We start from the raw sequence: 27,363 nt of genomic DNA, 5'->3' as shown, positions 1-27,363 counted from the left end.
AAGGTAGATAACAGCACCATGTGATGCAGGCGGCCCGGCAGTCGACGGGTGGCACCGCAGGGGAAAGGTGCGCAGCGCAGCGCAGCGCGGAGGAGGCAGGAAGGGGACGGGCGAGCGCAGCGGGACTCTCCGCCTCGTGAGAACCGGGGTGCTCTTCTTCCCGGAGGATCTCGCTCCTGCCTTGATGCCCCGGGAAGTTTTGCAAGCGCCTTGGAAAGAATAAGAAGCGAGCAGCCACCGCCACTGGCCAAGCCCAGCGGAGGAGATCAGCATGGCTTTCGGCAGAAAGAACTGGTCTGCGCTTTCCAGGTGGGTGCTGCTTTCTCCTTGAGCCGGAATCCCCCCGGGTTGGGAAGGAAGGAAGGAAGGAAGGAAGGAAGGAAGGAAGGAAGGAAGGAAGGAAGGAAGGAGGGGTCTTGGACAGCCAGAGAGGAGGAGGAGGAGGAGGGGCAGGGGGCAGGCAGAGTTTCTTTGGGATCCTGCCAGGGAGAGGGCAGCGGGGAAATCCTCTGGGCTGTAAGGATTCCGAGGGAAGAAGAGCAAAACTTGCGCATGGATGTCCTTAGAGGCGAATGGTCCCTTGGCGCAGGTTAGAATTAGTTGATTGGTAGCCCCTTTAATATACAAACGGAGCTTCACATTTTCTCTTCGCCGGAGGCCAGTGTGGGGTGGAAACTTATGCTTCTTGGGGCGGACTCGCATCTCTGCCCGGGCGCACAGGGCTGGGTGGTTTCGCTACAGGCGATTGCTGGATTAGCCGCGGATTGTGGGAACTGACTCCACGGCGAAGCTGGGTTAGGGTGGAAGCGGGGCTGCACATTCGGAGTTGGTTAATCGCTTAGAATCCAGCCATTAGGTGAAGGGATTTTAAACATGTTGGTTGACTAAAAAGATGCTCCCTGCCAGATGATGATGATGATTCTCCAGATAGCGAGTAGCATTTTAAGGAAGCATTCTCTCCTCCTGTGCGTGAGAAAGTGGGGTTACCCTTTCTAGGTTGATGCCTGCTGAGAAAGACAGAATAGTTCAGCTGGTTAGAGCATGGTGCTGATAATGCCAAGGTTGCAGGTTCGATCCTGATAAGGGACATCTGCATATTGGGTTGGACACTAGATGATCCTCAGGGTCCCTTCCAACTCTACAGTTCTATGATTCTATGAAAGTGTGCCTTTCTCCCTTTAGAACTTTTCACCACCCATCCATCACATGCTATAGTATAGTTACAGATAGGTAGCCGTGTTGGTCTGCCATAGTCAAAATAAAAAAAATTCCTTCCAGTAGCACCTTAAAGACCAACTAAGTTAGTTCTTGGTATGAGCTTTCGTGTGCATGCACACTTCTTCAGATACACTGAAACAGAAGTTGCCAGATCCTTCTATATAGCTCATCTCAGCTATCTGCCAATCTCCCATTCCCACCACCCTTCTGAGTAATACCCCTCCCCACCTTCTCACTATATAGAAGGATCTGGCAACTTCTGTTTCAGTGTATCTGAAGAAGTGTGCATGCACACGAAAGCTCATACCAAGAACTAACTTAGTTGGTCTTTAAGGTGCTACTGGAAGGAATTTTTTTATTATGCTATAGTATAGAGATTTAAATGATTGATTGCCTAAAACTCATGCAATGAATGGACTAATGTTTCATTGTTTGGGTGAGTGTCCCAGTTTGAAATGAGGAGAGTACGAAAGCTGTATCTGTGGTGTTATATCTCTGAACTTGGTGTTGCAGCTATCAGGTAGTGAGCATGCATATGTCACCCCAGTCCTCAGTGGTTGCTTGAATGTGTGAACTGACTCCACTAAAAAACACAATTGTCTTGATTTGATGCGCTATAGTGGTTCTGTCTAATAGCTGGGATAGCTCATTCACACATTCAGCCTATGACTTCATATTAGAGTGGGCAAGTGATAATCATAGTTGTGTGAACCAGAACTAGATTTTATGTAGGGCTGCACAGCCATTCCAAGCCATGACATATTATTCAGGGTCACAATTCAACTTTCATCACAAGTTGGCCAAAGGAAGCAGGATGCAACCCAACCGGTATGTCCAAGCATTACTTGCAATGCAGAGGATAAACCTCTTAGATTTATTGATGCTGCTCTTTGGGGTGGCAAAATAATATGGGCCAGTTCCACTCTTTCTCCCATTTTACAGCTGAGACTATGGGATAGCAACCTGCCTTAAGCAACACTTAAGGCAGGACCGCAAGGGAGCTTCTTCCTGTCTCTTGTCTTCAGTGTTTAACTGCCAAGCTTGAAGTTTGAGTGAAGACCCTCCCCTCCCCCGCTCCACTCCAATAAAATATAACATGGCATCATGGGCAGCCGTTTGCCAACATCACATTGTGGATCATTCAGGCAACACATCACATTTGAGCTGAACTTTTGCCTTTTCTCTGTGGTGGTGATCAAACGAGCAGATCTAGTTCCCAAGGAAAGTACCTTGCAGCACACACCTAGTGAGCTAATAATCAAAGTAAGATTTGATTCCTGGGCTAAGTCCAGCAAGTGGCTTCATTGGCTTTTGCACTGGGGCAGAGGAACTCCCAAGAACCACCCTCGGAGAAAAGTACAACCAAACCAAACAAACAAAGCTGTTTCTGAAAGCTGCAGGCCCATTGATTGCAAGTTTTAAGTCAGTTGGCAACCTGATCTAACTGATCAATTGATCATAATAGTTCAGTGGGAGCTGGAGATTATTTGGGGAAGGTTAATGATTTTCCCTGACTGAATACTACAAGGGGAAAAATTTGCTTCACTTTGTAATTAAAAACGAGCTTACCTAATTTTCACTTTCCAAAACAATGTGTGAACTGAACATCGTGATCTTTCAAAATTCACACATCTCTGAATTTTGCAATGTAGTTTTCTGGCCAAGTAATGTGCACAAACATTAGTAGGGTAAAGTATGTATAAAAGTGCAAATATTCTTGAAAAATTAAAAAAAATGCTTTTATTTCAGGTAAAGTTGCCTTGCAAAAGTGAGTTTATCAGGCAAAACTGTGTACAAAAATGTGTGTATCAGGAGAAATTCACGCTAAGATACTGTTGAGTTTTCATGAGGACTTCACAAACTGATGTGGAAATTGGAGAACTGTGTGTAAGGTTGGGAAAATGAGAAACGGAAAGAAATTGAAATTGACAGATTCATCCATTCCCAACTACAAGGCTTCCTGCACTCTTTGGAAAATCATTTTGCTATCTGAATGAATACACACACACATTTGGCTCCATCTCTGAACCGCCTTTTGGTCTTGGAAGGGCTTTGCCCCCCAAAGTGGCACAGAAATATTACAAATACATATAGACAGGCAAAGTGATATGGGCTAGAGTTGGGCCATGATTAGACCATGGTCCTGTTTTGAACCTCCAGCCTTTCTTTTGGGGACTGCCACAAGAGCCCTCTGAATCAGACCAAAGGCCCAACTTGTCCAAGACTAGCTAATGTGGTGCCATCCAAAGGTTGCTGGACTCCAACTCTCATCAGTCCCAGTCAACCAGCATGGTGAGGAATGAAGGGAGCTGTAGTCCAATGGTCACCAGAGCATGAGACTATTAATCTCATGGCCACAATTTTGAGACCCACATTAGGCAGGAGATTCCTGCATTGCAGGGGGGTTGGACTAGATGATGCTCCTGGTCCCTTCCAACTCTGCAATTATATGATATGATATACGATAACATCTGAAAAGCACCATGTTGGCTATCTCTGATCTGGTCTAACATCCTTCTTCCCAGAACATCAAGCCAGGTGACTCCAAGATGCCTCCAAACCGAGCATCAAGTTTGTTGTTGCTACCAACTGGCTGGTGCTGCAGATTCACATATACTGCAAGACAAGAAAATTTCAGAGTCCTCCACCTGCTCTATAATATTTTTTTGGCACTTGGCAGTGATTGCTCATCTCAGATACAAATTGTCCACGACAATGTCAGCGGAACTGAACGCCCTTGTCTAAATGGAACACCTATGGTTAAGATCTAATTAAAAATCCATGTTTTTAAATTGGTAGTTAAGGAAGTCATTGTTATTCTCCCAATAATTAGAGTGATTAATGTTTCCCAGCCCTATTGAGAATGCATTCATTGGTGTGTCATGAAAATGGATGATGCTGTCATAGCCACATGGATCATGGATCTCCCCAACCAGTTTGCATGGTGTATTTCCCCCTCTTCCTGTGTTACAATCCTCATTCCAGAAGTGCTGCAAGTAGGGAAGGAAACTTAAGGAAGGATGTGAAAACAACCACGTGATATACAGTATTTGGTGTGGTATCTTATGTACGATACCAGATTATGAATACAGTAGAACCTGTTTTGCTCTGATATCTTAGGAATAAGGCATTTGCGCCTGACAGAGACGTGTCTATATATACTGGTGGTGGAGAGAAAGCCTACACATATGAAGTCCCGGAGGTCATTGTACCTGCTACAGAGTTATCCTCATCTTGGAGGTCTGAGTGTATTGTAGCAACTACTTGATAATCACTTGACTCCAGCAGATCCCTGAGGCTGACACTGATGTGCAACCCTTAGCTCTGGTTTCTAGCATGGAGCCAGGGTGCTTCTGAATGGTAGGGAGAAATTTTTAGGATCCAGCAGCCTTGGTGAGAAAGAGGTAGCCTGCAGTTGTTGTTCACACATTTGGCTTTTTATAAAAAGGGTGGGAAGAGGTCAAGTGTAAATTGATGTTTGTTGGCACAAACCGTACATAAGAATCACAAATAGCCAAATTTACATGGTCTCCATAGACCAGGCATAGGCAATCTCGGCCCTCCATATGTTTTGGGACTACAACTCCCATCATCCCTGACCACTGGTCCTGTTAACTAGGGATGATGGAAGTTGTAGTCCCAAAACATCTGGAGGGCCAAGTTTCCCTATGCCTGCCATAGACCCGCCAGAAAGTAATGAGCTGGCCATTCCTCAGTGACTACAAAGGAGGCGGGATTCCCATTTGGTGGATGTTTCACTTAAGACAGAAATGTTGGAGCAAATGCATAACTTGTGAACAGGATATTTCCTCTGAATCTGAAGCTTTGATACTTGTTCCCGTGTTTGTGACTTTTCCTCTCACAGGCATGTGGTTTATGACCATCAAAGAATACAGCTGCATCCCAAAAGTTCATTTCCTCTAACTGAGAGATTGGTTTTGTATGGATTATATAACTGAAATTGTGTGGCTCTTATGTGTGCAAAATTCAACCATTTGAAAATCTTTAGTTTAGTTCAGCCTTGTCCTGCCTGGAGCCTGGAGATGTCGCTGGATTCCAAGTCCCATCATCCCTAGACAGCATGTCTAATGATCAGGGCTGATGAGAATTGTAGTCGGTTAGGGTTAATTTAATAAGAACTGGCAGAATACATCTGAAGTTTCTAGTTCTATTCAATGGCAAGGATTTAGGCACTTCGTCATTGAAGTGGATGGACTTGCAGTGTTTAATTTTGACTGAATTCTGCCCAGTGATATTAAAATATATTCAAAATTCCCCCCTTTAAGTCTTTGTGCACACTAAGTTTACAGGTGATAATGACAGGTCTTGAGCATACCTGTGCATGATGAAGTGAGTTGGAGGGAGGTCCAGTGATGATTTCTCCCTAATTCTAGTCTGATGGAAGTGTCATGTCCTTGCTATTCATTCATCACATCTCTGATTATGGCACAATAGGACAACCTAAATTAAGAGTCGGGATTCCTGTGACAATCTTAAGGATGTTATCTGCTCATCTGTCTGCCCCAAAATTCTAGCTTCCCCAGAGTTCCACACCTTCTTGTTTCTTGTTCCTTGTTGCTGGTGAGATGCCAAGGAGTGATGTAATGTCAAGCCTGGCGGAATTTCAATTAAGTGATGACCTAGACTACCCTCATCTTTTGGGAGTTTCACATGTAATCACAACGTTTGTATTATCTACACATAGGGCAGGGCAACCTGATGGGTGGGAAGAGTTAGAACCCCATGTATATTGCCCAAGTGAGTAGACTAGATGCTAACAATGACATGAGCCGAGGATGGGATAGAAATAACACAGAAAAATAGGCAGTGTGTTGGACTAAGATCTGGGAGGCCGGGGTCCTAGTCCCCATTCAGTCATGAAGCTCACAGGTGACCTTGGGCCAGTCACTGCCTCTCAGCCTAACCCACCTCACAGGGTTGTTGTTAAGATATCTGGGGAGAGGGGAGAACCATGTATGCCCCCTTGGAGGACAGGTGGGATATAAATGTATTAAATAAATCATAGAATTATAGAGTTGTAAGGGACCCTGAGGGCCATCCTAGTCCAACTCCCGGGAGTGCAGCAATAGAAATATTTTTTCCTGTGCAGTGATCAAAGTTGTTTGTGTTGTTTAGGTGTTAGTTTTGTTTTGAATAATGCAAACATAACAAGGGCAAAGGGGGTAAGTATGAGGAGAACAGGTTATAGCTCACAAAGAAAAAATGGAGAAGGGGAATTTAAGTGCTGTCAAGATGATGAGTGTTTAAGGAGGGCAGCTACATGTGTATGCAACTCTTTTGGCGTGTGCTGTTCAGATGTCAAATAAGTGTCTATGTAATGATCCTGGTTGAACTCCTATAAAATAAAAACCGGGGATTCCAGAAGATTGCGTGACCTCAGACTTGAACTGACAAAAGAAAAATGACAAAATTGGCAATGATGGAACCTGAGCGCAAAGGTAGCTTCAGTGGGACATGCACAGTAATCTTAACTAGAACAACTTGAAAGACAGGGAGTTTGAGGGAAGACAGGAGAAATCTCAAATCCTGCTGCTGTGGTATATAAAGGACACCTTGGGCACTAGGTGGTCTGTATGTAACTGGGTGAGGGGAGGCGGGAGCAGTGTCTTCTCAGCTTCCTTCCTTTTATATTTGTGATAAAGGAAAGGAAGAGCTGTGCATTGTCTGGCTTCAAAACAGGAAGGAGAAAAGATACTTTGGAAGACTAAGTCTTGTTCCTGGAGTGGTTAATATGTGCCTGATTTCCTGTTGCATCTTGCTTTCTTTTGGTATCTTGTTTTGACAATGGCTGCAAACACATTTTTGACAGGAAAGCCCTTCCTTAGCTCTTCAGTTCTTGGTAATGCATTCCAATTGCTCAAACTCACACAGCCAATTATGAGTTTCCTGTCCAGCATTGCTTACATCTTCTGATTTATTAACAAACAGCCCTGTTCAGGGAAGGTTTTAATATTTAACGCTGTACTGTTTTTAACACATGATTGGGAGCCACCCAGAGTGGCTGGGGAAACTCAGCCAGATGGGTGGGGTATAAAATAATAATAATAATAATAATAATAATAATAATAATAATAATAATAATAATAATAATAAAACAACAACAACAACAACAACACACATCTGTGAACCAGTCAAAATGCTTAATATAAATCAAGGGTTTCCCATGTCCCTTAACACATATTTTCCTGCTCAATATAATGCAGATTTTTAATTTATGTTTTGAAAGGTAAAACATTTTTAGACATTCCTTGAATTCTGGCATGTAGGAAATCGGTATAGTGCCTGCCCCATTCCAAAATGTGCCTGTTCATCTGAAGTTCTGAGAAGAACCTCTGTACATGCGTCAGCTGTGTATGTCCTTATTGCAGAGTTCTGACCAAGCTGAGATTGTACACATGTATGATTTATATGTGTTATGTACTAAGCTTGGATCCTAGAACAGCAGGTAGGTAGGATCCTAGAATGCAACAACTGATTGGCTTGCAGGAGAAGACCAATCAGGCTCCAGGAGGAAGTTAATCAGCCTGTTAGGCTGGTAGGATCGTAGAATGCAACAACTGATTGGCCTGCAAGAGAAGACCAATCAGGCTCCAGGAGGGAAGCAGAATCAGCCAATCGGATGGGACTCATTGTGCAAATAATGTATATAAAGGCCTGAAGTTTTGGGGGAAATTCAATCACTGTTTTACAAGCTGCAATAAAGAGCATGAAATCACTGCAGGACTTTGAGTATATTTCAATATGTGAGTGGGTTTTATTCAGATATTGGCAGGAGCTGGTGGGTGAGAGTCAATGATGTGGTTGGTTAAGTGATTTGAGACTTAGGGATAGCCAGTGTGGAGCTCTCCACATATTTGCTGGACTCCCATCAACTCAAGCCAGTACGGGCAATGGCCAGGAATTATGGGAGTAGTAGTTCAGCAGCAACTAGAAGACACCTCATTGGTTATCCCTATTCTAGGCTCTGGAATGAAAAGTTTTACAGGGTCCCTTCCCTTTAGATGGTAACGTCTATTACTTCACCTATTTCAAAATGTGGTGAGCCCCTTCCTTCCCCATCCACACCACTGCCACTGTCAGTCCTACCTGAGTGAGAGTTAGTGTCATGAAGTAGGGAACTGAATTTGATTTAAGGTTCTACTTTTGCCCGACTGTCACTCTACCTTGGCCAAGTCACTTGTCTCAGCTGTAGTTCCCCTTGGGACAAAAATGGGAATTCTAGGAGGAAGGATTCAGCTAATGAGCCCTACAAGTGGAAGTACTAGCACCATGGGGCTTTCTCCCATTTCATTCAATGCCCCTTTAGTGCTATGTTGCATTCCTTCCAATGGCTGCTGGGTGGAATTCAATGTAGCATCAGGTAGGATGTGCATGACCGTAAGGAGGTCACCCATATAATAGGACTTCCCCCTGCATGTTCTCTCCATCCCTAAACATGTTCTGGGTTTCCTCTAACCCTGCAGAGCAGATTTAGGGTGTCCAGAGGGACCCAAGGTGGGAAGTTTCAATTGCATGAGTCAAGGCTCATTCAACAACTTAGCTGAAACTGGACTATTGTCTCTAGATTGTTTCCTGAGCTAGCACAATAAAGATAGCAAAGGGAATTTGCTATTTTGAAGTGTTTTATGATAAGTGGCAATATTTCAATCTTTTATTTTTTAAATAATATATTAATTGTATATCACTTTTCAGTATACAAAGTCCTTTTCTTCACTTTTAAAAATATGAAGTTAAATAAGAGCTTTCATTGATTTAACTATCCATTTATATATCTGACCAATAACTTTCTTAGGTAGTTAAGGCTAGGAAATTGTGGCATTAGATTTAGATGCACTACCACTGAATACACATTGCAAAGAGAACCAGGTTATTCAGGTCTAGTTATCTAGGTTACCCAGACCAACCACATCTTTTTTTTATAGTTTAGTCAATCACTGTGATACAGTATATCTTGATTTCAGCAAAGCATTTGGCAAGGACTGCCATGGTATGCTTGTTGATGTGATAGTGAAATGTGGACAGGGCAATACTTCTGTTAGAGGTTCCTATTATTAAGCTCAACACACCACCTGCTGCAAGAGTTCCAAAATCTGCTGGCTGGGACTAGCTGCGTAGCTAGCCGCTCAGGTGCCTGGTGTGGTGCGTGCGTCCACTGGCTGGGTCTGTTGCTCTAGAGAGAAGCCTAGAAGCAATGGGTGAAAATTGCAAGGATATAGATTTTGGCAAAATGTTAGGAAAAACTTTGGAAGAGGTTTGATTGGCAAAATGCCATCACTGTGTCAGCTCTTCCCAAGTGGAGCTCCCATCCTTGCATTTGCTTTTAATCTGTTTCTCCCCCACTTCTGCCCCAAATGTTCCATCACTATCCACTGCATCTTCACAGCAGCACCTCTGCAGAACTGTAGGCTGGGAATTAAGGATGAGAGGTGAATATTTGCCTGAGGCCACAAGTGAGACCATGGCTTAAAAAGTCTTTGATCTTTGGACCACACAGGATTATGATATATTAACTCATAATGATGTAACTGTTTGCTTATGATATTACAGATTCCCCATATGCAGTTTAATTTGGCAAATTTGCCTTGGCAACAGTATGGGCTAGACATTCTCATAGTTTCATTCCAGTACTTGTTTTCCTTGGTAAACAAATACCTGTACGATTTGTAATAATATCGGGAGAGCTGTGAATCGTTCTCTTAGTGAGCAGATGACTTGCATATTAAGGCAGCAAGATCAGAATCTACTAGGAACCTGTCCTGCACAAACCTCATTGAAATGAATTATTATTGGCGGATTGGGACTGAAGTTGCAAAGACTTGTGCATTGCTGAGGTCATGATCAGATATACAGATATAAACCTCTGGAGAGTGAATATGCTGCAAAAACACTTGTGGAGTGGTTTTGCAATGTTTTTAAAATCATTAGCAAGGATTTCCTAATCACCAGGCAGTTGTGCAAAGAGAAATAGGAAAACCTCTGCTGGTTTTGATAAAAAGTGAGGTTGTATGGGACATTTTCACTTTCCCAAAGTGCACCTGTGGTGAACATGAAACAAAATTGCTCTTGGGCAGTTCAGTTTGGACATGTGAGGGAAAAAGTATGCAAAAGGATGAGCTCTGCTCCCAGCCTCACTGAACATCTCTCCCCCCACCCTCAACCACTGACCTTAGTGTGTTTAGCACCAAGCTCTGGACAGTTTTCTTGCTGTTGTTACCTGATGAACCTGACAAGTTCAATGAGCCCAGATAAACTAAATTTTCTGATGGTGAGGAAGCTTGCAAGTTCTTTCAGGGAAACATGCTTGCAAACCACCTTCTCTCTCTCTCTCTCTCTCTCTCTCTCTCTCTCTCTCTCTCTCTCTTGAAGGTGAAACATTTATTCATTAAAACAAAAACAAAAAAAACCCCTTGACTGCCATGTTGTAGGGAGGGTGAGAGATGGGAGCCCAGTCCACAGTGACTGAAAGCCAGTGCAGGTAGCATAGTGTGCACAGTTTTTGTTATTTCAGCCATTATACCTCGTGGAGAAGTCTGCTGCTGCCCTCTGTGATGTGCAGCCCTAGATGACTCTTGGTGGTGGCCCAGAAGCAGCCTGCCTGGACCGAGTTTGCAGCCCTCCAAGCCAGTCTGGCCTTGCCTGAGCTGTGCCTTGCCAGGCAGAGTAGCCAGGTGGAAAAGCATACTTGTAGAAGAGGACACAAAAATATGCATGAAGTTTGCATGTGCTGATTTGAAAGTGTGGATGTGAACGTAGAAACAATGGCTTACAAACTATGAAATAGATCTCATCCTAGTGGAGAAGACACCTCTTCCGTCTTGCCATGGCAAAAGAAAAAAGCTAATAATAATAATAGTAATATTTATTGCAAAGTATCTTCTGACCTTATGAAGTTTGAGAGTGGAGGGGGCATGTCAATAAAGCTGAGGGTGTGGCGGATGCGTGCACCTCATCTCTCTACACACCTTTGCCTTCACATCTCCGGGCTAAACAACTGAAGTTGGCTTCATTTTCATTGCAAAAGAACAACGTTTTCCCATGTTGTCATTCTTGTGGATGGGGCTCAGAAGCCTTTGATGGAGGATGCTGATGAACCTCATTGTTATAGTGGAATGTGTCTGCCAGCCAACTTTCAGGCTTGCCTATGGCAGAACTGCAGCAGAGCAGACTGCAGACGAAAACCCTCTTCTGGCTGGGTTCCCCCATGGTCCCAACAGGAATGCTTCAGTGCAGGATGATCGATCCTGCTCCACGCGAGCAGAAGCTGTTGCTGGACTGTCCGTGTATGGAATGGATGTAGTACTAATGTGCTGTCTGTTTCAGCATGTATTCCTCATTCAGAATCGATGCAGGTGTTGGTAACATAAAACATTTACTACTTACAGTGATCTGGCAAAGCTTTCATACATGGGCCTATGGCAGGATTTCTGACTGAGTGCTGGACTGTGCTTAAGGCAGGTGCCTCCAGAAAGTATGGTCTATGACTCCCCTAAGGCCACCCCAGCATGACCAGGGATGGCGCACGAAGCAGTCCAGCAACACTTAGCTTAAAGGAACAGTACAGTTGTACCTTGGTTGTCGAACGTTTCGGCTCCCGAATGTTGAAAACCCAGAAGTGAGTTGAAATATACTCAGAGTCGCAAAGTGATTTCATGCTCTTTATTCAGCTCATAGTGGTGAGGAGGAATGAATGAAAGTCCCCTCACAGTATCTGCTTTATATACATTATTTACACAATGGGCTGCACATGATTGGCTAATTCCGGAATTCTACTGTAAGCCAATCAGGTTGTGGATTCACTTCTATCTGGAGCAGGATTGGGTGGTTCCTGCCAACCAAACATACTGCTGCCTTGTTCTAGGACCAATCAGACTGCTGCATTCTGAATCCTATTGTTCTAGGACCAATCAGACTGCTGCAGTTTGGATCCTATTCAACTCAGTACATAACATGAGTGTTCCAGTTTTCGAACGTTTTTTGGAAGCCTAATGTCTGATGTGGCTTCCATGGCTTCTGATGGAGTGTGGGAAGCTCCTGCAGCCAGTTGGAAGCTGCGCCTTGGTTTTTGAACGGTTCCGGGAATCGAAAATACTCCCGGAATGGATTAAATTCTACAACTAAGGTACGACTGCACACAGTTAATTCACTTCTTCCTCCTCCTCTTCTTATTCTTCCTAAAAGAGAGAGAGAGAGAAAAAAAACCTCAGATTGTAGAAGAGGGTGGGGCTCTCTTGTTATGATCTACGAACAACAGAAGGGAAGGGTCTATGAGTCATGAATGGAACAGAAGTTGATGTGTACTCCAAGCAGATTGCTGCCTTTTCTGGTTTCATTACTGGCTGCGGGCAGGCAGCTTGCTGCTCCAATAGGATTTTAAAAATTCAGTGCAAAGGTTTAAACACACTTCTTTTTCTTTCCTCTTTGTCCCATCCCGCCCCTCCCCCGCTTATTCCCCACTTCCCCATTTGCATGGCCCTCTCACAAGAGTGGAAAACAACACAGCGTAACTTTTTATTGTAAGCAAAAAAAATGCAGTGGAATCCATGGCACAATAATGATTAACTAGCATCCTGTGATAGCAGGAGTGGCAGCTTTCTTGAATGCCAGAGGGCTGGGCACGCCAGTGCCACAGTCGATAGCTGGAGCCATTTCAGTCGCAGGAGTTTCAGCAATGCCCACCAAAACAAGTTGAAATCTTGGGTGCTTTCACACAGAGATCTGTGCTCACGAAAGCCTGTACACAACCTGTTCTCATGCATCTGCCTCTCCACAGCTGTCTGGAGAACAGAGCTGTGCCCAGGAGATGTGGAACTCTGGAGATATAATGTAGACATGAGAAATCTGGTGCCACATCACATCACAGTTTCCCCGGGACTGGTTTCCCACCCCCACCCAGTTGTGTGCTAAGGCATAAAGAAGGAGAGCAAGAAATGTTACCTGATGCATCCCCCCTCCCCATCCCCCAATCTGTGCCCACATCCCAGCAGGATGGAAGGAGACCAGCAGCAACACAGCAGCTCTGTAGGAACACCCCATTTTTGCAGAGAGTCTTGGTGAAAAGGGGGCATTCTGTTGGCAAGGCTGGATTAGGATCTCCTGCCCCTGTGGTGCATGCTGCCCAAGGTGGGTTGCCTCAGGTTGCCTCACTGCTAGGGCAGCAAGCTATTTTAGGGAATGCAAGGCAGACCACTCCTCAGAATTTACTGTCTGAGGCAGCTGCCTCATTCTGCCTCATAGTAGGTCTGGGTCCTGTCTCCATGTAACCACACCATCTCAGAATACATATAAAGTATGTGGTACAGCAAAGACAACCATGTTTCGTGTGTGTATGTGTGAGTCATGTGAAATTTTTAAAACTAATCTTGAGTAAGAAAAGAGAGGTTTATATATGCAATTATTGTCCTCAGCTACATTTATTTAATATATATTTAAAACTGCCTTTCAGGGTAAAAGGCCACCTCAGAAATTGAGCACAACTAATTAAAACAGCAGAAAATAAAAATAAAAATTCAGCAACCGGTGCATTTATTTAATTATTATTATTATTTATTAAATTTGTATCCCACCCAATCTAAGCGTAGACTGGAGAATCCAGGCATTTAGTCCTGATCAGGGAGGGAGTCAAATACACTTCTAGTCATCCCAAAAAAGGCCCTGTATCTCATGCACAACAAACTGATGGAACATTTTGGCAGATCCTTAATTCAGGCCTCTATTGCCAATCTTGGCAGGTCCATAGAGGTGTAAAGTGGCTTTCCAGTAACCTGGTTTTGTACCATTTCAGGCTTCTAATGCAACAACCAGCAGTTTACATTGAGCCCAGAGATGCGCTGTGCAAACAGATCAGGATGAATGTGCAATGAAAAGCTTGTCTGAAAGAGACCTAGAAGGCAGTTCTGCAAAGGCAGAATAAAAGCGAAACTCTCAGAAGCCAGAAGAAATAACAAAGCCACTGTCAGAGTGCCATTGGTCAAATGCTGCACTACAAAACTTAGTCTTAAGAGAAGGCCTAGGATGAGCCAGGTAGTCTTCTCCAAGGAGGACATTGCAGAACTGTGATGCCATAGCCAAGAAAGCTCTTCCCTGTATGCTCTTCCCTACAGTAGCTCTGGTGCGAAGGTGAGGGACACAGAGAAGGGCCTCCAATGTTGATCTAAGTGCTGGGGTGATTATGGGCATTATCCATCTAGCTCATTCCATCAGTGTAAGGTTTTCTGAGTCAGCAGCAGCTCAATAATGCTTGTTTCTCTCCCCCCATCCTTTCCCTTCCAGCCTGGCCCAACAATGGAGTACTGAGGATGAGGAAGAGCAGGAGAGGGAGCGCAGGCGGAGGCACAGGCAGCTGAGCTCCACCACTGAAGTGAAGGAGGAGACCCCCAACACAGTGCAGAATGCAACCAGCCGAACACCAAATAGGTATATGTTTGCGGGGAAGGGAAAAACAGAGCTCTCAAGGCTCTAGAGGCTGTTGCTTGGTACTGCAAGGGAAAATGTACAAGGTATGAACATAAAGTTTGGTGAATGGTCAGCGAGGAATATTTGAACATACATGCCTTACACGCCTTCAAAGTATCTCTCCTCTGATACAATGCACTGTTGACAACGTTCGTAGAACTGTTGGAAACCTCTGGAGAAGTCCTCTTTTCATACTGCTTTCAGTTCCCCCGTCACAGCAGCTTGGATGCATGAAATGTTGGGAAATCTGTGCCCTTTCAGTGTGGATTTCAGTTTGGGGGGGAAAAAAAGAAATCCGGTGGGGCCTGATTGGCAGACTATGGAGGGTGGGACAACTCAGTAACCTCAGTAAGGATTTCACGTGGAATATGCAATTCTTTTGCCATCTTTCAGACAGACAAACGCCGATCCCGCATCAATAACTCATGAACTCTGTTGACATTTGCTGCTGTTCTGCTCGTCAACAGTCTGCCAGACTGAGGGTCATCTTTGATGGTTTGCCGCCCTTCACATGCTTAAACCACTGTCTTTCGAGTTACAGATAGGTAGCCGTGTTGGTCTGCCATAGTCAAAATAAAAAATTCCTTCCAGTAGCACCTTAAAGACCAACTAAGTTAGTTCTTGGTATAGAATCATAGAGTTGGAAGAGACCACAAGGGCCATCGAGTCCAACCCCCTGCCAAGCAGGAAACACCATCAGAGCACTCCTGACATATGGTTGTCAAGCCTCTGCTTAAAGACCTCCAAAGTGGGAGACTCCACCACACTCCTTGGCAGCAAATTCCACTGTCGAACAGCGCTTACTGTCAGGAAGTTCTTCCTAATGTTTAGGTGGAATCTTCTTTCTTGTAGTTTGGATCCATTGCTCCGTGTCCGCTTCTCTGGAGCAGCAGAAAACAACCTTTCTCCCTCCTCTATGTGACATCCTTTTATATATTTGAATATATACCAAGAAGAAGTGTGCATGCACACGAAAGCTCATACCAAGAACTAACTTAGTTGGTCTTTAAGGTGCTACTGGAAGGAATTTTTTATTTTCACTGTCTTTTGAGTTACAGCTTCATCTTCATACACAACTGTGAGCATTTTGTAGCTTTCCAATGCCGATTGTGTGTTCGAATATTTATTGCTGTCCGATTTCTGTGACCATTCACCGAACTTTCCAATCACACCTTGTATATGACTCTGCACGGTTATGCAGAGATTGAAACAACTTCTGACTGTGGGGCCTGAACCAAAATTCCACTGATTTCCAAGTCTGGTGAAATCTTTTGGTTTCTTTAGTGTGGGTTTGGGGAAGGCGAGGAAAAACATGATCAGGGAAGTCTTGTGGGTGCCATTGGGCACCCATAACCCGGGATTCACGTCAGCTCCTGAGCTCTAAAGGGAACTTTTGAGAGCTTCCTTTCTCTTTTTTCATTGTAGGTTCCGGGGCTCCTTGGAAGTAAAGCCCTCCAGGCAGGAGAACTCAAAGCCGGCAAAGGAGAGGACACTGGAAGAGGTAATAAATAAGCCAGATGACAGAGTAAGGAGGAGAGTGGAGATGTTCAATAATGTGAATCAGGAGAAAAAGGAGACAGTGCCTGCCAGGAAATGGAAAGTGGAAGCTGCTGAAAAGAAAGCTAAGTCTTTTTCAGAACCACCCCAGGAGAAGAAGGAACCCACGGTGGAAAAATGTGAAAGCCTGGCTCAGCAAAAGGAGCCCGACAAAGAAAACCATCAAAACCTGAGTGAGGAAAAGAAGGTGAGAAGCTCAGAGAAACAGGAAAACTTAGATCAGGACCCCAAGAAGGACCCCAAAGTGGATGAGGATTCAGTCTTCAGCGAGGAGCAGAAGGCACTGAAGGAGCACAAGGTTCAGCGACCGGCCACAGTCCAGAATGAGGTGGCCACACAGCAGCCTCTGCGAGCTTCTTGGGAGCGTAGGAGCATCAGCCGGCTTGAGGTGAAGATTAACCCCAGGGTCAGGAGCTTCACAGAAGCGGCTCCAGCTGCCTCTGGGCCACAGGTACTCAGTATTGGAATTTTAGAGGGAAGAAATGGAAGCCAAAGGGCTGGAAGGGAAAGGCAGTAGATGTGCATTGGGTATCAGTGCAAGTCAGAGGTAGAGTGAACAGGAGTCTCCACAGTTGTCAGCTTCATTCAGCACTGGGATTGAGAAGCCAGTTGGTGAGAGCACAGTGCTGGTAACACCAGGCTTCAGGTTCGATTATCGTGTGGGATGGCTGCATATTCCTGCATTTCAGGGGGTTGGACTAGATGATCCTCAGGGTCCCTTCCAACTCTATGATTATATGAAAAATAAGGAGTAAATAAACTTAAAGGAAGGAACTCTGATGGAGTGGAAGAATGGGACATCATCAGCCGTTGTGGGCTAGCTAAATCGAGGATGGGACTTCAGGTTGTTCATCTGTGCTATAAATAAAGTCTATCTCACATTATTTTATTTGTTCATATATACACATAAATGTGTAGACCAACATTCAGGCTAAAAAAATGCCTCCCAAAACACTGATTAATTTTAAAATATCCATATAAAATAAAACATTAAAGCTATTTTAAATTTAGCATCAACTTCCCTCAAACCTGTCTTAAAAGCCAGCATAAACTGCTTTCCAGTAGCCCAGCAAACACCATCAAACACAGAAACATCTACTTCACCAGCTCCCAAATGCCACAGTCAACCGATAAGTCTTCAAGGCTTGTTATGAAAATGGAAGGATGGATCTCACTCCTAAATGAATTCCATAATTGAGGGGCCACTTCAGAGAAGTGTCCCTGCCATTATCGTATCAGCCCAGACTTTTCTCTCAATCCACCCGATGGTTTCTTGATTCATATTTGTTTTCCAGGCAGCAGAAAGAAGTAGGTTCAAAATAGAAGAAGTTGCAAGCTCTCCCTCTGGTCAGGATGGATCTGAGGCTCCCTTACTAACCTCTCAACCTCTGATTACCTACAGTAGTTCATTCAAACGAGTCAGCCCAAGGACAATCTCATTCCGGGTAGGTATTCATGATCAAGGCAGGAAAATACTCCTCCTTTGAAAAGGACAAGAGACCACTTTGTGCATTATTCTATATACCAGGCATGTCCAAAGTTTCAGGGGCCTAATCAGGCTCACCAGTTGATTTAATCTGCCCCCCCCCCGTGGCAGTATATGTCCTGGGGTAAAATCCTAAAAAAAGTTCAGCAACTTTGGTCGGCCCTCACGCATGTTCACTTCATCAAATCTGGCCCTCCTTGAAAAAAGTTTGGGCACCCCTGCTACAGAAGGGACATCAGGGGATATGTGGCCAGCCCCACTTCCCATGTTCCTTGGCTAATTCAATTGCTCAGAGTCGGCCTGCTTGGCTGATCATGCCCAGCCTTAACCGTCCACATTGGAAGGGTATCTTCTTGGCAGGTTTAGTCTAGCAGTTCAATTTCTTCCCTTGTGGCAAAGACCACCATTTCTCACCACCAATTCTTGTGTCTCTAGGTTGTCCCCAGGAAAGAGAAACAAGATGATACATTAAGCAGAAGGTAAGTGGGTATCAGGCTCAGCTAATTCTTTAGATTTGTCAAGATGCTCAGGACACTTAGGGCTTGCGAGCTTTTGTTAGATTTCTTTCTTGTGGACCTTTGAAATATTTATTGAATTTGTTTGAGTTCTGCATAGAAAACATTAGACTGGGGGGCTGGAGAGTAGGATGCTTTTCTAGTTGTAAAAGGTTGCATGCACACGATTCACCTGGAGCAAATTTTAAGCGCATGACTTCCTCAAAAGAATCTTGGGAGCTGTAGTTTGTTAAGGGTGCTGGGAATTGTAGCTCTGTGGTGAGTAAGCTACAGTTCCCATGAGTCTTTGGGGAGGTCATGTGCTTTGAATACCCTTCTGTGGCTTCTTGATTTGTGGACCTACCAAGCGAATTCTTTGCTGCACATTCTTTCAGTTGCATAAATCCACTGCTAAGTGCAGGAAGATCTATTTTTAAAAGCTGCATTGTAAAAACAGTTGCATCCCAGACATGGTCTTGATGTGAACGAAATCTTTGATTCTGATCAGCAGTGGTTAGAATTCACAGTATGAAAATGTTTAAGGTACATTGCTATTTCCAATTCCACCTGGATATTTAAAAACAGGAGCCGGGAAGGGCAAAAATAGTTGTTTCTGCTTTCTAGAATAAGGGCGCATTTGAAAAGATTTTGTTTTTAGTATGAGCTGTGGTATTAATTTAGGGAGTGTTAATTTATTGCCCTCATGTTTTTTTTAATACCCAATTTATTTTTTTCTTCCCAACTTACATTTCAAATAAAAATTGTTCAAGACTTAGTTTTTAGACATTTCAAATTTGCATTAAATTTAATTTTAGCTTTACAATGGACTCCAGAGCACTGATCCCAACTTATTAGGCTCCAGTGACCTTACACTTGGGGAATGAAATATCACTGTTCCTTACAGGATCTTGGAAGGTTTTTGTTCATACCCTGTGTTATTTGCTCTTTTCCACTAGTGCCAGCATGAGGCTCCCAGCAAGCACTGTTAAGCTGGAGGAGAAGCTGGAGAAATATACTTCTGCTGTGCAGGTATGGCAAGGGAGGCTAAACATTTTCAGGCCATGGGCCACATTGGCTCAAGGCCAACATGTCAATGTGGCTGTGACCAAAGTTATAAAAGAGCCTCTTACCACCTCTTCTTTATTAATTTCCCATTAATTAATTCATGATTGATTTTATTTGACTCAATAAATATGCCCTGCCCCGCTTTCACTCTCACATTCCTTACTAACTTCCACCACCATCGCTTACTGTTTTCTTATTCCTCCTGATTTCTTTATTCACTAATTCTTTATTTAATCTTTTTTAAAAAAATATTAACAATTTCAACATAACAAATTATCAAGACATATCATATTCATTATTTTCCCCCCTCCCCCCCGAGATTTCTCTCAGCTCCTCTCTCTGATTTCTCAGCACATATTATTCTCTGCATGTGATGAAATTATGCATATCCTTATATTATCTATCTACCCTGTTATCAACCAATATGCCAAAATGTCTTGGGCCAGCCCTGACCATCACTAATGAGTGTTCTGGGGTGCTCAACAGCACCACCTGCTGCTCAGCAATAGATATATAATAGACTCATAGAATTGTAGAGTTGGAAGGGGCCCTGAGAGCAGGGGTCAGCAAACATTTTCAGCAGTGGGCTAGTCCACTCAGACCTTGTGGGGGGCCAGACTATATTTTGAAGGGGGGAAAAAGAACGAATTTCTATGCCCCATAAATAACCCAGAGATGCATTTTAAATAAAAGGACACATTCTACTCATGTAAAAACATGCTGATTCCCAGACCGTCCACGGGCGGGATTGAGAAGGCGATTGGGCTGGGTCTGGCCCCTGGGCCTTAGCTCTCAGGCATGGATAGGCAAACTATCTAGTCCAACCCTCTGCAATGCAGGAATCTCAGCTAAAGAATCCACGGCAGATGGCCATCCAACCTCTGTTTAAAAATCTCCAATGAAGATGCTGTGCAAAATACAGTACAGTAGCCAAGTTGTTGGGGGACTTGGAAGGCCACCAGAAATCCATATGGCCCATGGGCTGTGGTTTAGGCACCCTGGCATATGACTTCTTTGTACTATGTGCCCATCCTCTGGATGGACCATGGGCATGAGTAATTACTAAGCTCTTGAATGATGTGAAAGGGACTCTGGTATGGACATTCAAGAAGCTTTGGCTTGATTTACATCTGAATCAAAAGGCCAAGGGATAATCACACAGGCATCCAAAATGTATCTCTGAGGAAGAGAGGATCATGAATAAAGTTAACAAAAACCAACCCAAACTTTTTTTGGCAGGGTGGGGGGGGGGTGGGGAGAAAAAGAATAGCCAGTGAAAGAGAGGAAGATGCTTCTCTGCCAGGCATTGATTAAGTAGAAGAAGAGGTTCTTTCTTGAAATTTGAACTTCTCATTTTGCCTGTCTGTCTTCTTGACCCTAGAGAGCAGGGTCAATTAAATTACCTCCATCTACTCGGAGAAACTTCCATCCGCCTTCAGAGGGTGTGGCCAGCAAGCGCAGCATCTTTGAAGCAACTGTCCCCATCCGGGCTGAGACGACCACCCCTGTGAGGAAGGTAAGGTCTAAGTGCAGTCAGGAACATAAAGCTAAAAGGGATTTGGATACCCAGAAAAAGGTGGTGGGGAGTGTTTAACAGGAGGAAGATGGCACCACCAAGCCCCCAGCCACATCTGCACCATACCTTCAAAGCACTATTATATCACTTTGAGTCATGGCTTCTCCTAAAGAATCCAGTGGGAACTGTAGTCTGTTTAGGGAGCTGAGGCTTGTTAGGAGACCCTTGAAAAACTGCAGTTCCTGGGAATGCCATGACTCCTAAAGTCAACTAAGACTGTTTTAAATGCATGATGTGAATGTAGCCATGATGAAGGTTGCCAGTCAGTGTAGACAATCCTGCGATCCGACCTGTAGAAGGACGTGTGATTTGACTAAGTATAAGGCAGCTGCCTATTTCCCTATGATCCTAATTAATTAGGGCCCCATTTTCATTCATTCATTCATTCATTCATTCATTCATTCATTTTCTCAGATTTCTCCTGCCTTTTTTTCTGCCATGGAATCCAAGGCAGGATAGACATAGTTCTTAGACAGTCTCCCATCTGGGTGCAACATGACCCAGACCTGCTTAGCATCTGCAAGGTGTGGCTTCATGTGCTTTCAGATCATACCCTGGGATATGCCATGCAAGTCTCTGTACCATTCACCTCTGTAGCAGGGTCACATGCTGTTTTTGCTTTGCTTGCCCATGCTGGAAACTCTTGTCTGCTCCTCCTGTCATACCATAGTGAGGATGCTCCAACATAGGAAAGGCAGAGATAAATGACTTGTTTCCCCCCACTCTGCAGTTCTGCAGTATCTATTCTTTTGTTATTTAGGAGAGTTTGAAGATCCCTGGAGGCGTCACATCTCGCATCAATCTCTGGATTAGTCGAACTCAGGAGCCCAGCAAGGATGAAGGAACCAAGGCATGATCTGTTTCATGAAAACAGTTGGGTTTAACAATGAAGAAGAGGCAAATTGCTTGCGTACAGTCCTGCTCAGCTACAGCCACCAACCTATAAGCAAGGGAGGGGGACCCTCTTGGTGCTTATTTGGTTCAGGAACTTGAGTTGCCTTCTTTAGTTTCACTTTTGGGATTGTCAAGGGCTGCTTCCTTAGGATCGGTGAATTCACTAGTTTCTTGTGCCATTCCAGTCCAAACCCTGCTTTCGTCTGAATTTTGTTATCTGCTACAGAAGATGGAAAGTTGTTCATAAGGGCTGCCATAATCACATCACTCTAGAAACAGCACAATGACCATGAATCTACTCCTGGAAACAGGTGTATTTATGATAATGTTAGAAGTGCATCTAAACAGGAAAAGGCATGCGTGGTGGGTCCATTTTTTTCTGGAACCATGTGCATCTGCTTGGAGCTACTCTCCCTTTCCAAACTCTGTATCTAGCTTAGCCCACCAAATCTTAGGTAGCCACATGTCAATGTGGGGAGTCTTTTGAAGAGCCTGTGACTTGTCTTCCTGCAGGACATTCAGAAAATTGAGAACAGTGCGGAGTGGAGTCAGTTGGAGAAACGGCCTAATAATTCCTGAAGGAAAACCAGTGCAAGGGCAAACGGAGGTCAGTCCTGAGGACACAAAATGACTTGATCTGATCCTAATGGTTGTCAAAACCACTTTGATTGCAAAGCGAATTCAGTTGAACTGGGTAGACTTCATCATGTGGGCAAATGATAATGCAAGTAGCAAGCTCAATAGATCCACTAACACAATCATTTCTTCTTGCACAATGGAATTTTCCTCCCTCCCCCTGCATACCCTTGAACCCTCTCCACATCTATGCCAGATCCTAGATGTGCAGCTAATTGTCCTTGCACTTGCAGATGGAATGCTGTTTGGTGGAATGCTGCCCTTAGGGCTGTATTCAACTAACTTTTACTCAGAGTGAACCCATTTAAATGAATGGCCATGACTAACTTAGATTCATTCACTTCAGTGGGTCTGCTCTGAGTAAAAGTTATTGAATACAACCTACTGCTTCCAGGTGCACCAGCACAAAATCCCCCTCATCCTCAGTGTGCTACTGCCATCTTGCTGATAATGGAAATAGCAAGAGTAAGATTTAGTCTGGATGCTTTTTGAAGTGATTGTATATGGATCCACTTCAAAGACCACTTTGCCCATTTGGAAGGCTAAGACTGGGGCCATAATGTTAAAGGTCCCAAACAGGCATGGAATAGGATGAGCTGAAAGAGCATCAGGCCAATGGATCAGAACATGGGTTTCTCAAAGTTAAAACTAATGCAAATTTGTAACCCCAAAGAGAGAGACCAGAAATGTGTTCTCATGATCTTTGGTGATAGGTGGCCCAAATGAGTTAAAATTTGCACAATATGTAGTGGTTAGAATGTCAGATTAGGACCTGGGAAACCCAGATTCAAATCCCACCTCAGCCATGAAGCTCACTGGACGACCTTTGACTTACCACTGTCTTACAACCTAACCAACCTTATCGTATTCTTGTGAGGATGGAATGCTGGGGGAGCCATGTGGTCTACCTAGCTCCTTAGAGCTGAGATATACATTTAATTAATAATAATTTGGAGGGATTATTTAATGAAATTGTATCCCCCCCGGATATTTATTTTGAAGAAGTCTACATGCTAATATTGTAGGATACATGCAAACTGGTGCCCAAGGCTTGGATTCAAAGTCCAGATCACCCTTCTTTCTCCCTCGCAGCAAGCTCTGCACTAGCCTAATGCTTCCTTTTATCTTGCAGGTGTCACTGTACAAGCTGCTCTGGGGACATTATCTCCATTTAAATCAAGGGCCTGGACCACTTGAAATTACCCTGCATTCCTTGGTTTCAGACTGTTCCACCAGGCCATTTGCCTGCCAAAGAGTATCTATCAGTCAAGCTGCCTATGGTGCCTTTTCCTGGATGGGGTTTCTTGGTGACTTAAAAAATGCTTCTAATTGGTGGATGGGAAAGATGGCGATTATGACATGGAAACTATATTACCCACGATCCACTTCTGTTCCTTTCCACTCCTGTATCTGCTAGCCCACAAATAGCAAAGCCTTAAGTTCTACTAGCAACCTTGAAGGTATGAAATACATGTGGCCCATTCTCTGGATTTTCCTTCAGCTTTGTATCTGCCATAACAGTAGGGTTCACCGTGTAACTCATGTACCCTGCAGTGACTGCATACAGTTAGTATATCTACTTGCCACCAGTTACGCCACCACATGGCTGGATCTTAAGAACATAAGAGGAGCTCTGCTGGATTAGACCGAAAGCCTGTCTGGCCCATCATTCTGTTCTCACACTGGCCAATCGGAAGCCTTTTGGAAGCCCATGAGCAGGAAATGTGCCCAATAGCTGCCTCCTACTTGTATTCCCTAGCAACTGGCATTCAGAGACATTCTGCCTCTGACACTGGAGGTAACAGCCATCATGACTGGTAGCCAGTGGTGATGACGTCACTGGGATGAAAGAGGCTGATTCGAAGGGGGAGAATTTGTGAGAAAACTGCAACTGGTCAGGGCTGTCCTCAATGGAGATTTCTGGTATCTGAGATAGGGAGATGGGCTACCTGTGTGTGGTGGCAGAAGGGTGCAGGATGCCTCAAAATGTGTGTGTGTGGGGGGGGGGGCTTCTTGCTACAGCAGCCCTGCCAACCCTGTGCAAAGAATTGCTAAAAAGTCATCCTGACAAAATATCAAAGGATGTATGTGTTATCATGCAGTATGGGTATGTTCTTAAAACCAATGGAACAAATCTGTTGTATCTCAAGGCTCAATGTTTCCATTTGGACTTAGGGTGAAATCTTGAGCATTGCTACTTAGAAGGAAGCTCCACTGATTTTGGTGGGATTTACTCCTAGGTAGGTATGCTTAGGACTGGAGCCTAAGTCATGGCAAATCTTAGCTGGATCGGGGCCATAGGTTCTTGTGTGAACCCTGCCCATAACAGCTTATGCCATTGACTCAAAAATCAAACCAGTTTGAGCAGAAAGTTTTTTATTTTTCATTTTTCGTATATTTGACTTATAAACACCTAACTCTAGATTCACTGGTGATTTTGGCTCTTGCTATATTTCATAATAAATTTCACTTTGGTTCCAGTACTTCCTGTCTTTGGCTCTTTTTAAATTGATTCTTAGTTGTGAAGAACTGCACTGGGCTGAAGATCCATTTTGTCTGTTTCCAACAGTGGCTGTCCAGATGTCTCTAAGACAGCCACAAACTGGAACCAAAGGCAATAGCACCTCCTCACTTCTGTACCCCCAGAATCTAGTGCATTCAGATCTATACTGTTTCTAAAAACAAAGCTTCTATTTAGCTACCATAGCTAAATCCATGCTTCTGTTTCTGCCACAGTTTTAAAGCACAGATCTATGACTTGTGGGCACAGGTCTGTGCCTTTTAGGGAAGGGTCCCTGTTTCACCACGTTCCCCAGGAAAACCCACTGTTGACCACTGAATTGGAGCAAACATCAATCCACAGAAAACCGATTGACACTTGTTCTGATTCAGCGGCAAACAGGATGTTTTCCTGAGGAAAGCAGTGGGGCAAAGAAAAAACCTGCCCAGACTTGTGCCTGGAAATTGTGGCACAGATGGAAGTGTGTATGAGCCCTAATAGCCTTGACAGACTACCCACGTCAATCTATTTTCTAAGCATGTTTTTAAACCACTCTAGGCCTACTCTGGGCCTACATCCCACCCTGTAGTTCTCAGTGCAGAGGAAATTGTTGTATAAGTCCAAGATCTTGGAAAACTCACATACTGCTAATAGAACAAAGTTTGGGGATGCAAATGTACGTACTTTCTTCTGTGTGCAGCTATTGAGTACCTTTGTATATAGTTGGTATGATTGCTTAGGTATTGTTCTTCCAACTGAAAGCAATGACTATGGTGCTCTGGAGACTTTTTCATGCATATTTTTCATGCTGTAATTTGAAGAAATTTCTCATGTCCAAGAGGATCTTGTACATGAAAGAGAACTTTTATACAAGCCAAACAATCATGACATTTTCTCGATTTCACGGGTTTCACGGTCTATGGACATAAGGACCAAATGGAAGTGTCATAACTAAGTGAAACAATTTGCCTATCTAGTCTACTACCATTTCCTGTTCTTCAGCATCCCCTGCTAGAGCTACTGGATCTATTTTACGGTGGATGTTGGGGACTGAACTTGGGACCATCTGCATGCTGAGCATGTGCTTTACTACTAAGTGATGGTCTCTCCCCTAAGGATCATCACAGTTGGTGATGATCGCTACACAGCAGCTGCAGCAAAAACAAAAAAACCCAAAACCCTCAGCAGAATAGAGTCTGTGGCAAATCAATCATGTGAAGCTCACACTATGCACTGAAAGTTTATATGACAAGCTGATATTCCTTGCTACATCTGTCCACATGCTGAGTCATCATGGGAATAGGCATTTGGAGAAGGTGCTTCAAGGGGCCAGCAAGTGATAGATGTAAGTGGGCAACGTAACCATGAAAGTATTTTGACACCATAGTTAAACCTGGAGGCGTTGCATGCTCAGAGGTAGTAGCAGTCCATAACTGTGACTAACTCCAGTGGGAGAAGATGACAGATGGCCATGAAGGAATTCAGCAGGACCGGCAGTCAGTAATACCCTCTGTAGAAGTCAGTGGCTTTTAAACTGTATTCTGAGCCCCGAGATTCCTTGAAAGTTTACCCAGAACCCCTCAATGAGAAGATCAATGCATGGCTGATAAGCGTCCTTCAGAGACAGTTTACTAACTGCTACCAATATCCCACACTAAGACACAGCTGCAGGAGCATGTTAGGGGCATTTACATAGGGCAGGGATGGGAAGCCTGTGGTCCTTCAGATGTTGGTAGCCATCAGTCTCAGCCAGCTTGGTGAAAAGTCATGGATTATGGGAGCTGTAGTCCAGCAACATCTGGAGGACCACAAGTTTCCCATCCTTGATGTGGCACCAAGGAGGCCCTTGAAGTCTGGCTTCCACTTGGTCTGAACTATGTGCCCTAAAACAAGCTCCAGATGACCTTAGAAATGCTATGTGGTTTACTGACAGGCAACTTCTTGTGAAAAACATTCATTGAAATGGAGAAGTTTTGAAAACTTAAATAACAAGATGGGTATTAGAAGGAAAATCTGTATTAGAATTCCTATTGAGTGGGTTGTGGGAGGCATGTAAACTTTCTGTGTAGGGCTTAAAGATAAACTCACTTGGATGATTTCCCTCCATGTTTTCTTTTAATGGAACATAGGAAGAGCTATTTTGGATCAGAATAAAAGAGTATCTATCCCAGCACCTTATTTTCACAAGTCTACCAGGCACCCATGGGTAGCTCACAACATCCCTCTTCTGCAGTTGTTGCCCAGTAATCAGTATTCAGAGACAATTTGCCTCAGATTCTGGTGTATAGCTGTCATGAAAAATAGCTATTAATCTCCGTGAATTTGCCTAATCTCACTTTAACTTGAAGGCCATTCTAGGCATGAGTCCATGTATATGTAGTTAAGCCCCTGGAACAAGTAGGGTCAAAGAGAGAGAGATTTAAAAGACTCTTAAGTACCACAAATCTCTTGGGAGTAGAGCAAG

The 27,363-nt window shown here is 44.0% G+C and overlaps 1 protein-coding gene across 1 annotated transcript; it reads left to right on the top strand.

The window, feature by feature from the left end:
* The first annotated feature begins 41 nt into the window (after window positions 1-41).
* On the top strand, window positions 42-24,882 carry LAD1 (ladinin 1). Its single transcript, XM_082227423.1, has 10 exons — window positions 42-309; window positions 14,509-14,652; window positions 16,117-16,699; window positions 17,544-17,693; window positions 18,170-18,213; window positions 19,185-19,257; window positions 20,675-20,809; window positions 21,630-21,719; window positions 22,277-22,370; window positions 23,532-24,882. Exons 1-9 carry the CDS (start codon window positions 272-274, stop codon window positions 22,340-22,342), a joined length of 1,323 nt encoding a protein of 440 aa, XP_082083549.1. The 5' UTR covers window positions 42-271; the 3' UTR covers window positions 22,343-22,370; window positions 23,532-24,882.
* The last annotated feature ends 2,481 nt before the right edge of the window (window positions 24,883-27,363 follow it).

The sequence above is a fragment of the Podarcis vaucheri genome (assembly GCF_965113315.1).
Source record: "Podarcis vaucheri genome assembly, chromosome: 6".
Taxonomy (NCBI): domain Eukaryota; kingdom Metazoa; phylum Chordata; class Lepidosauria; order Squamata; family Lacertidae; genus Podarcis; species Podarcis vaucheri.
The sequence above is the reverse complement of the archived record's forward strand: the minus strand, read 5'-3'. Positions and strand labels throughout refer to the sequence as shown.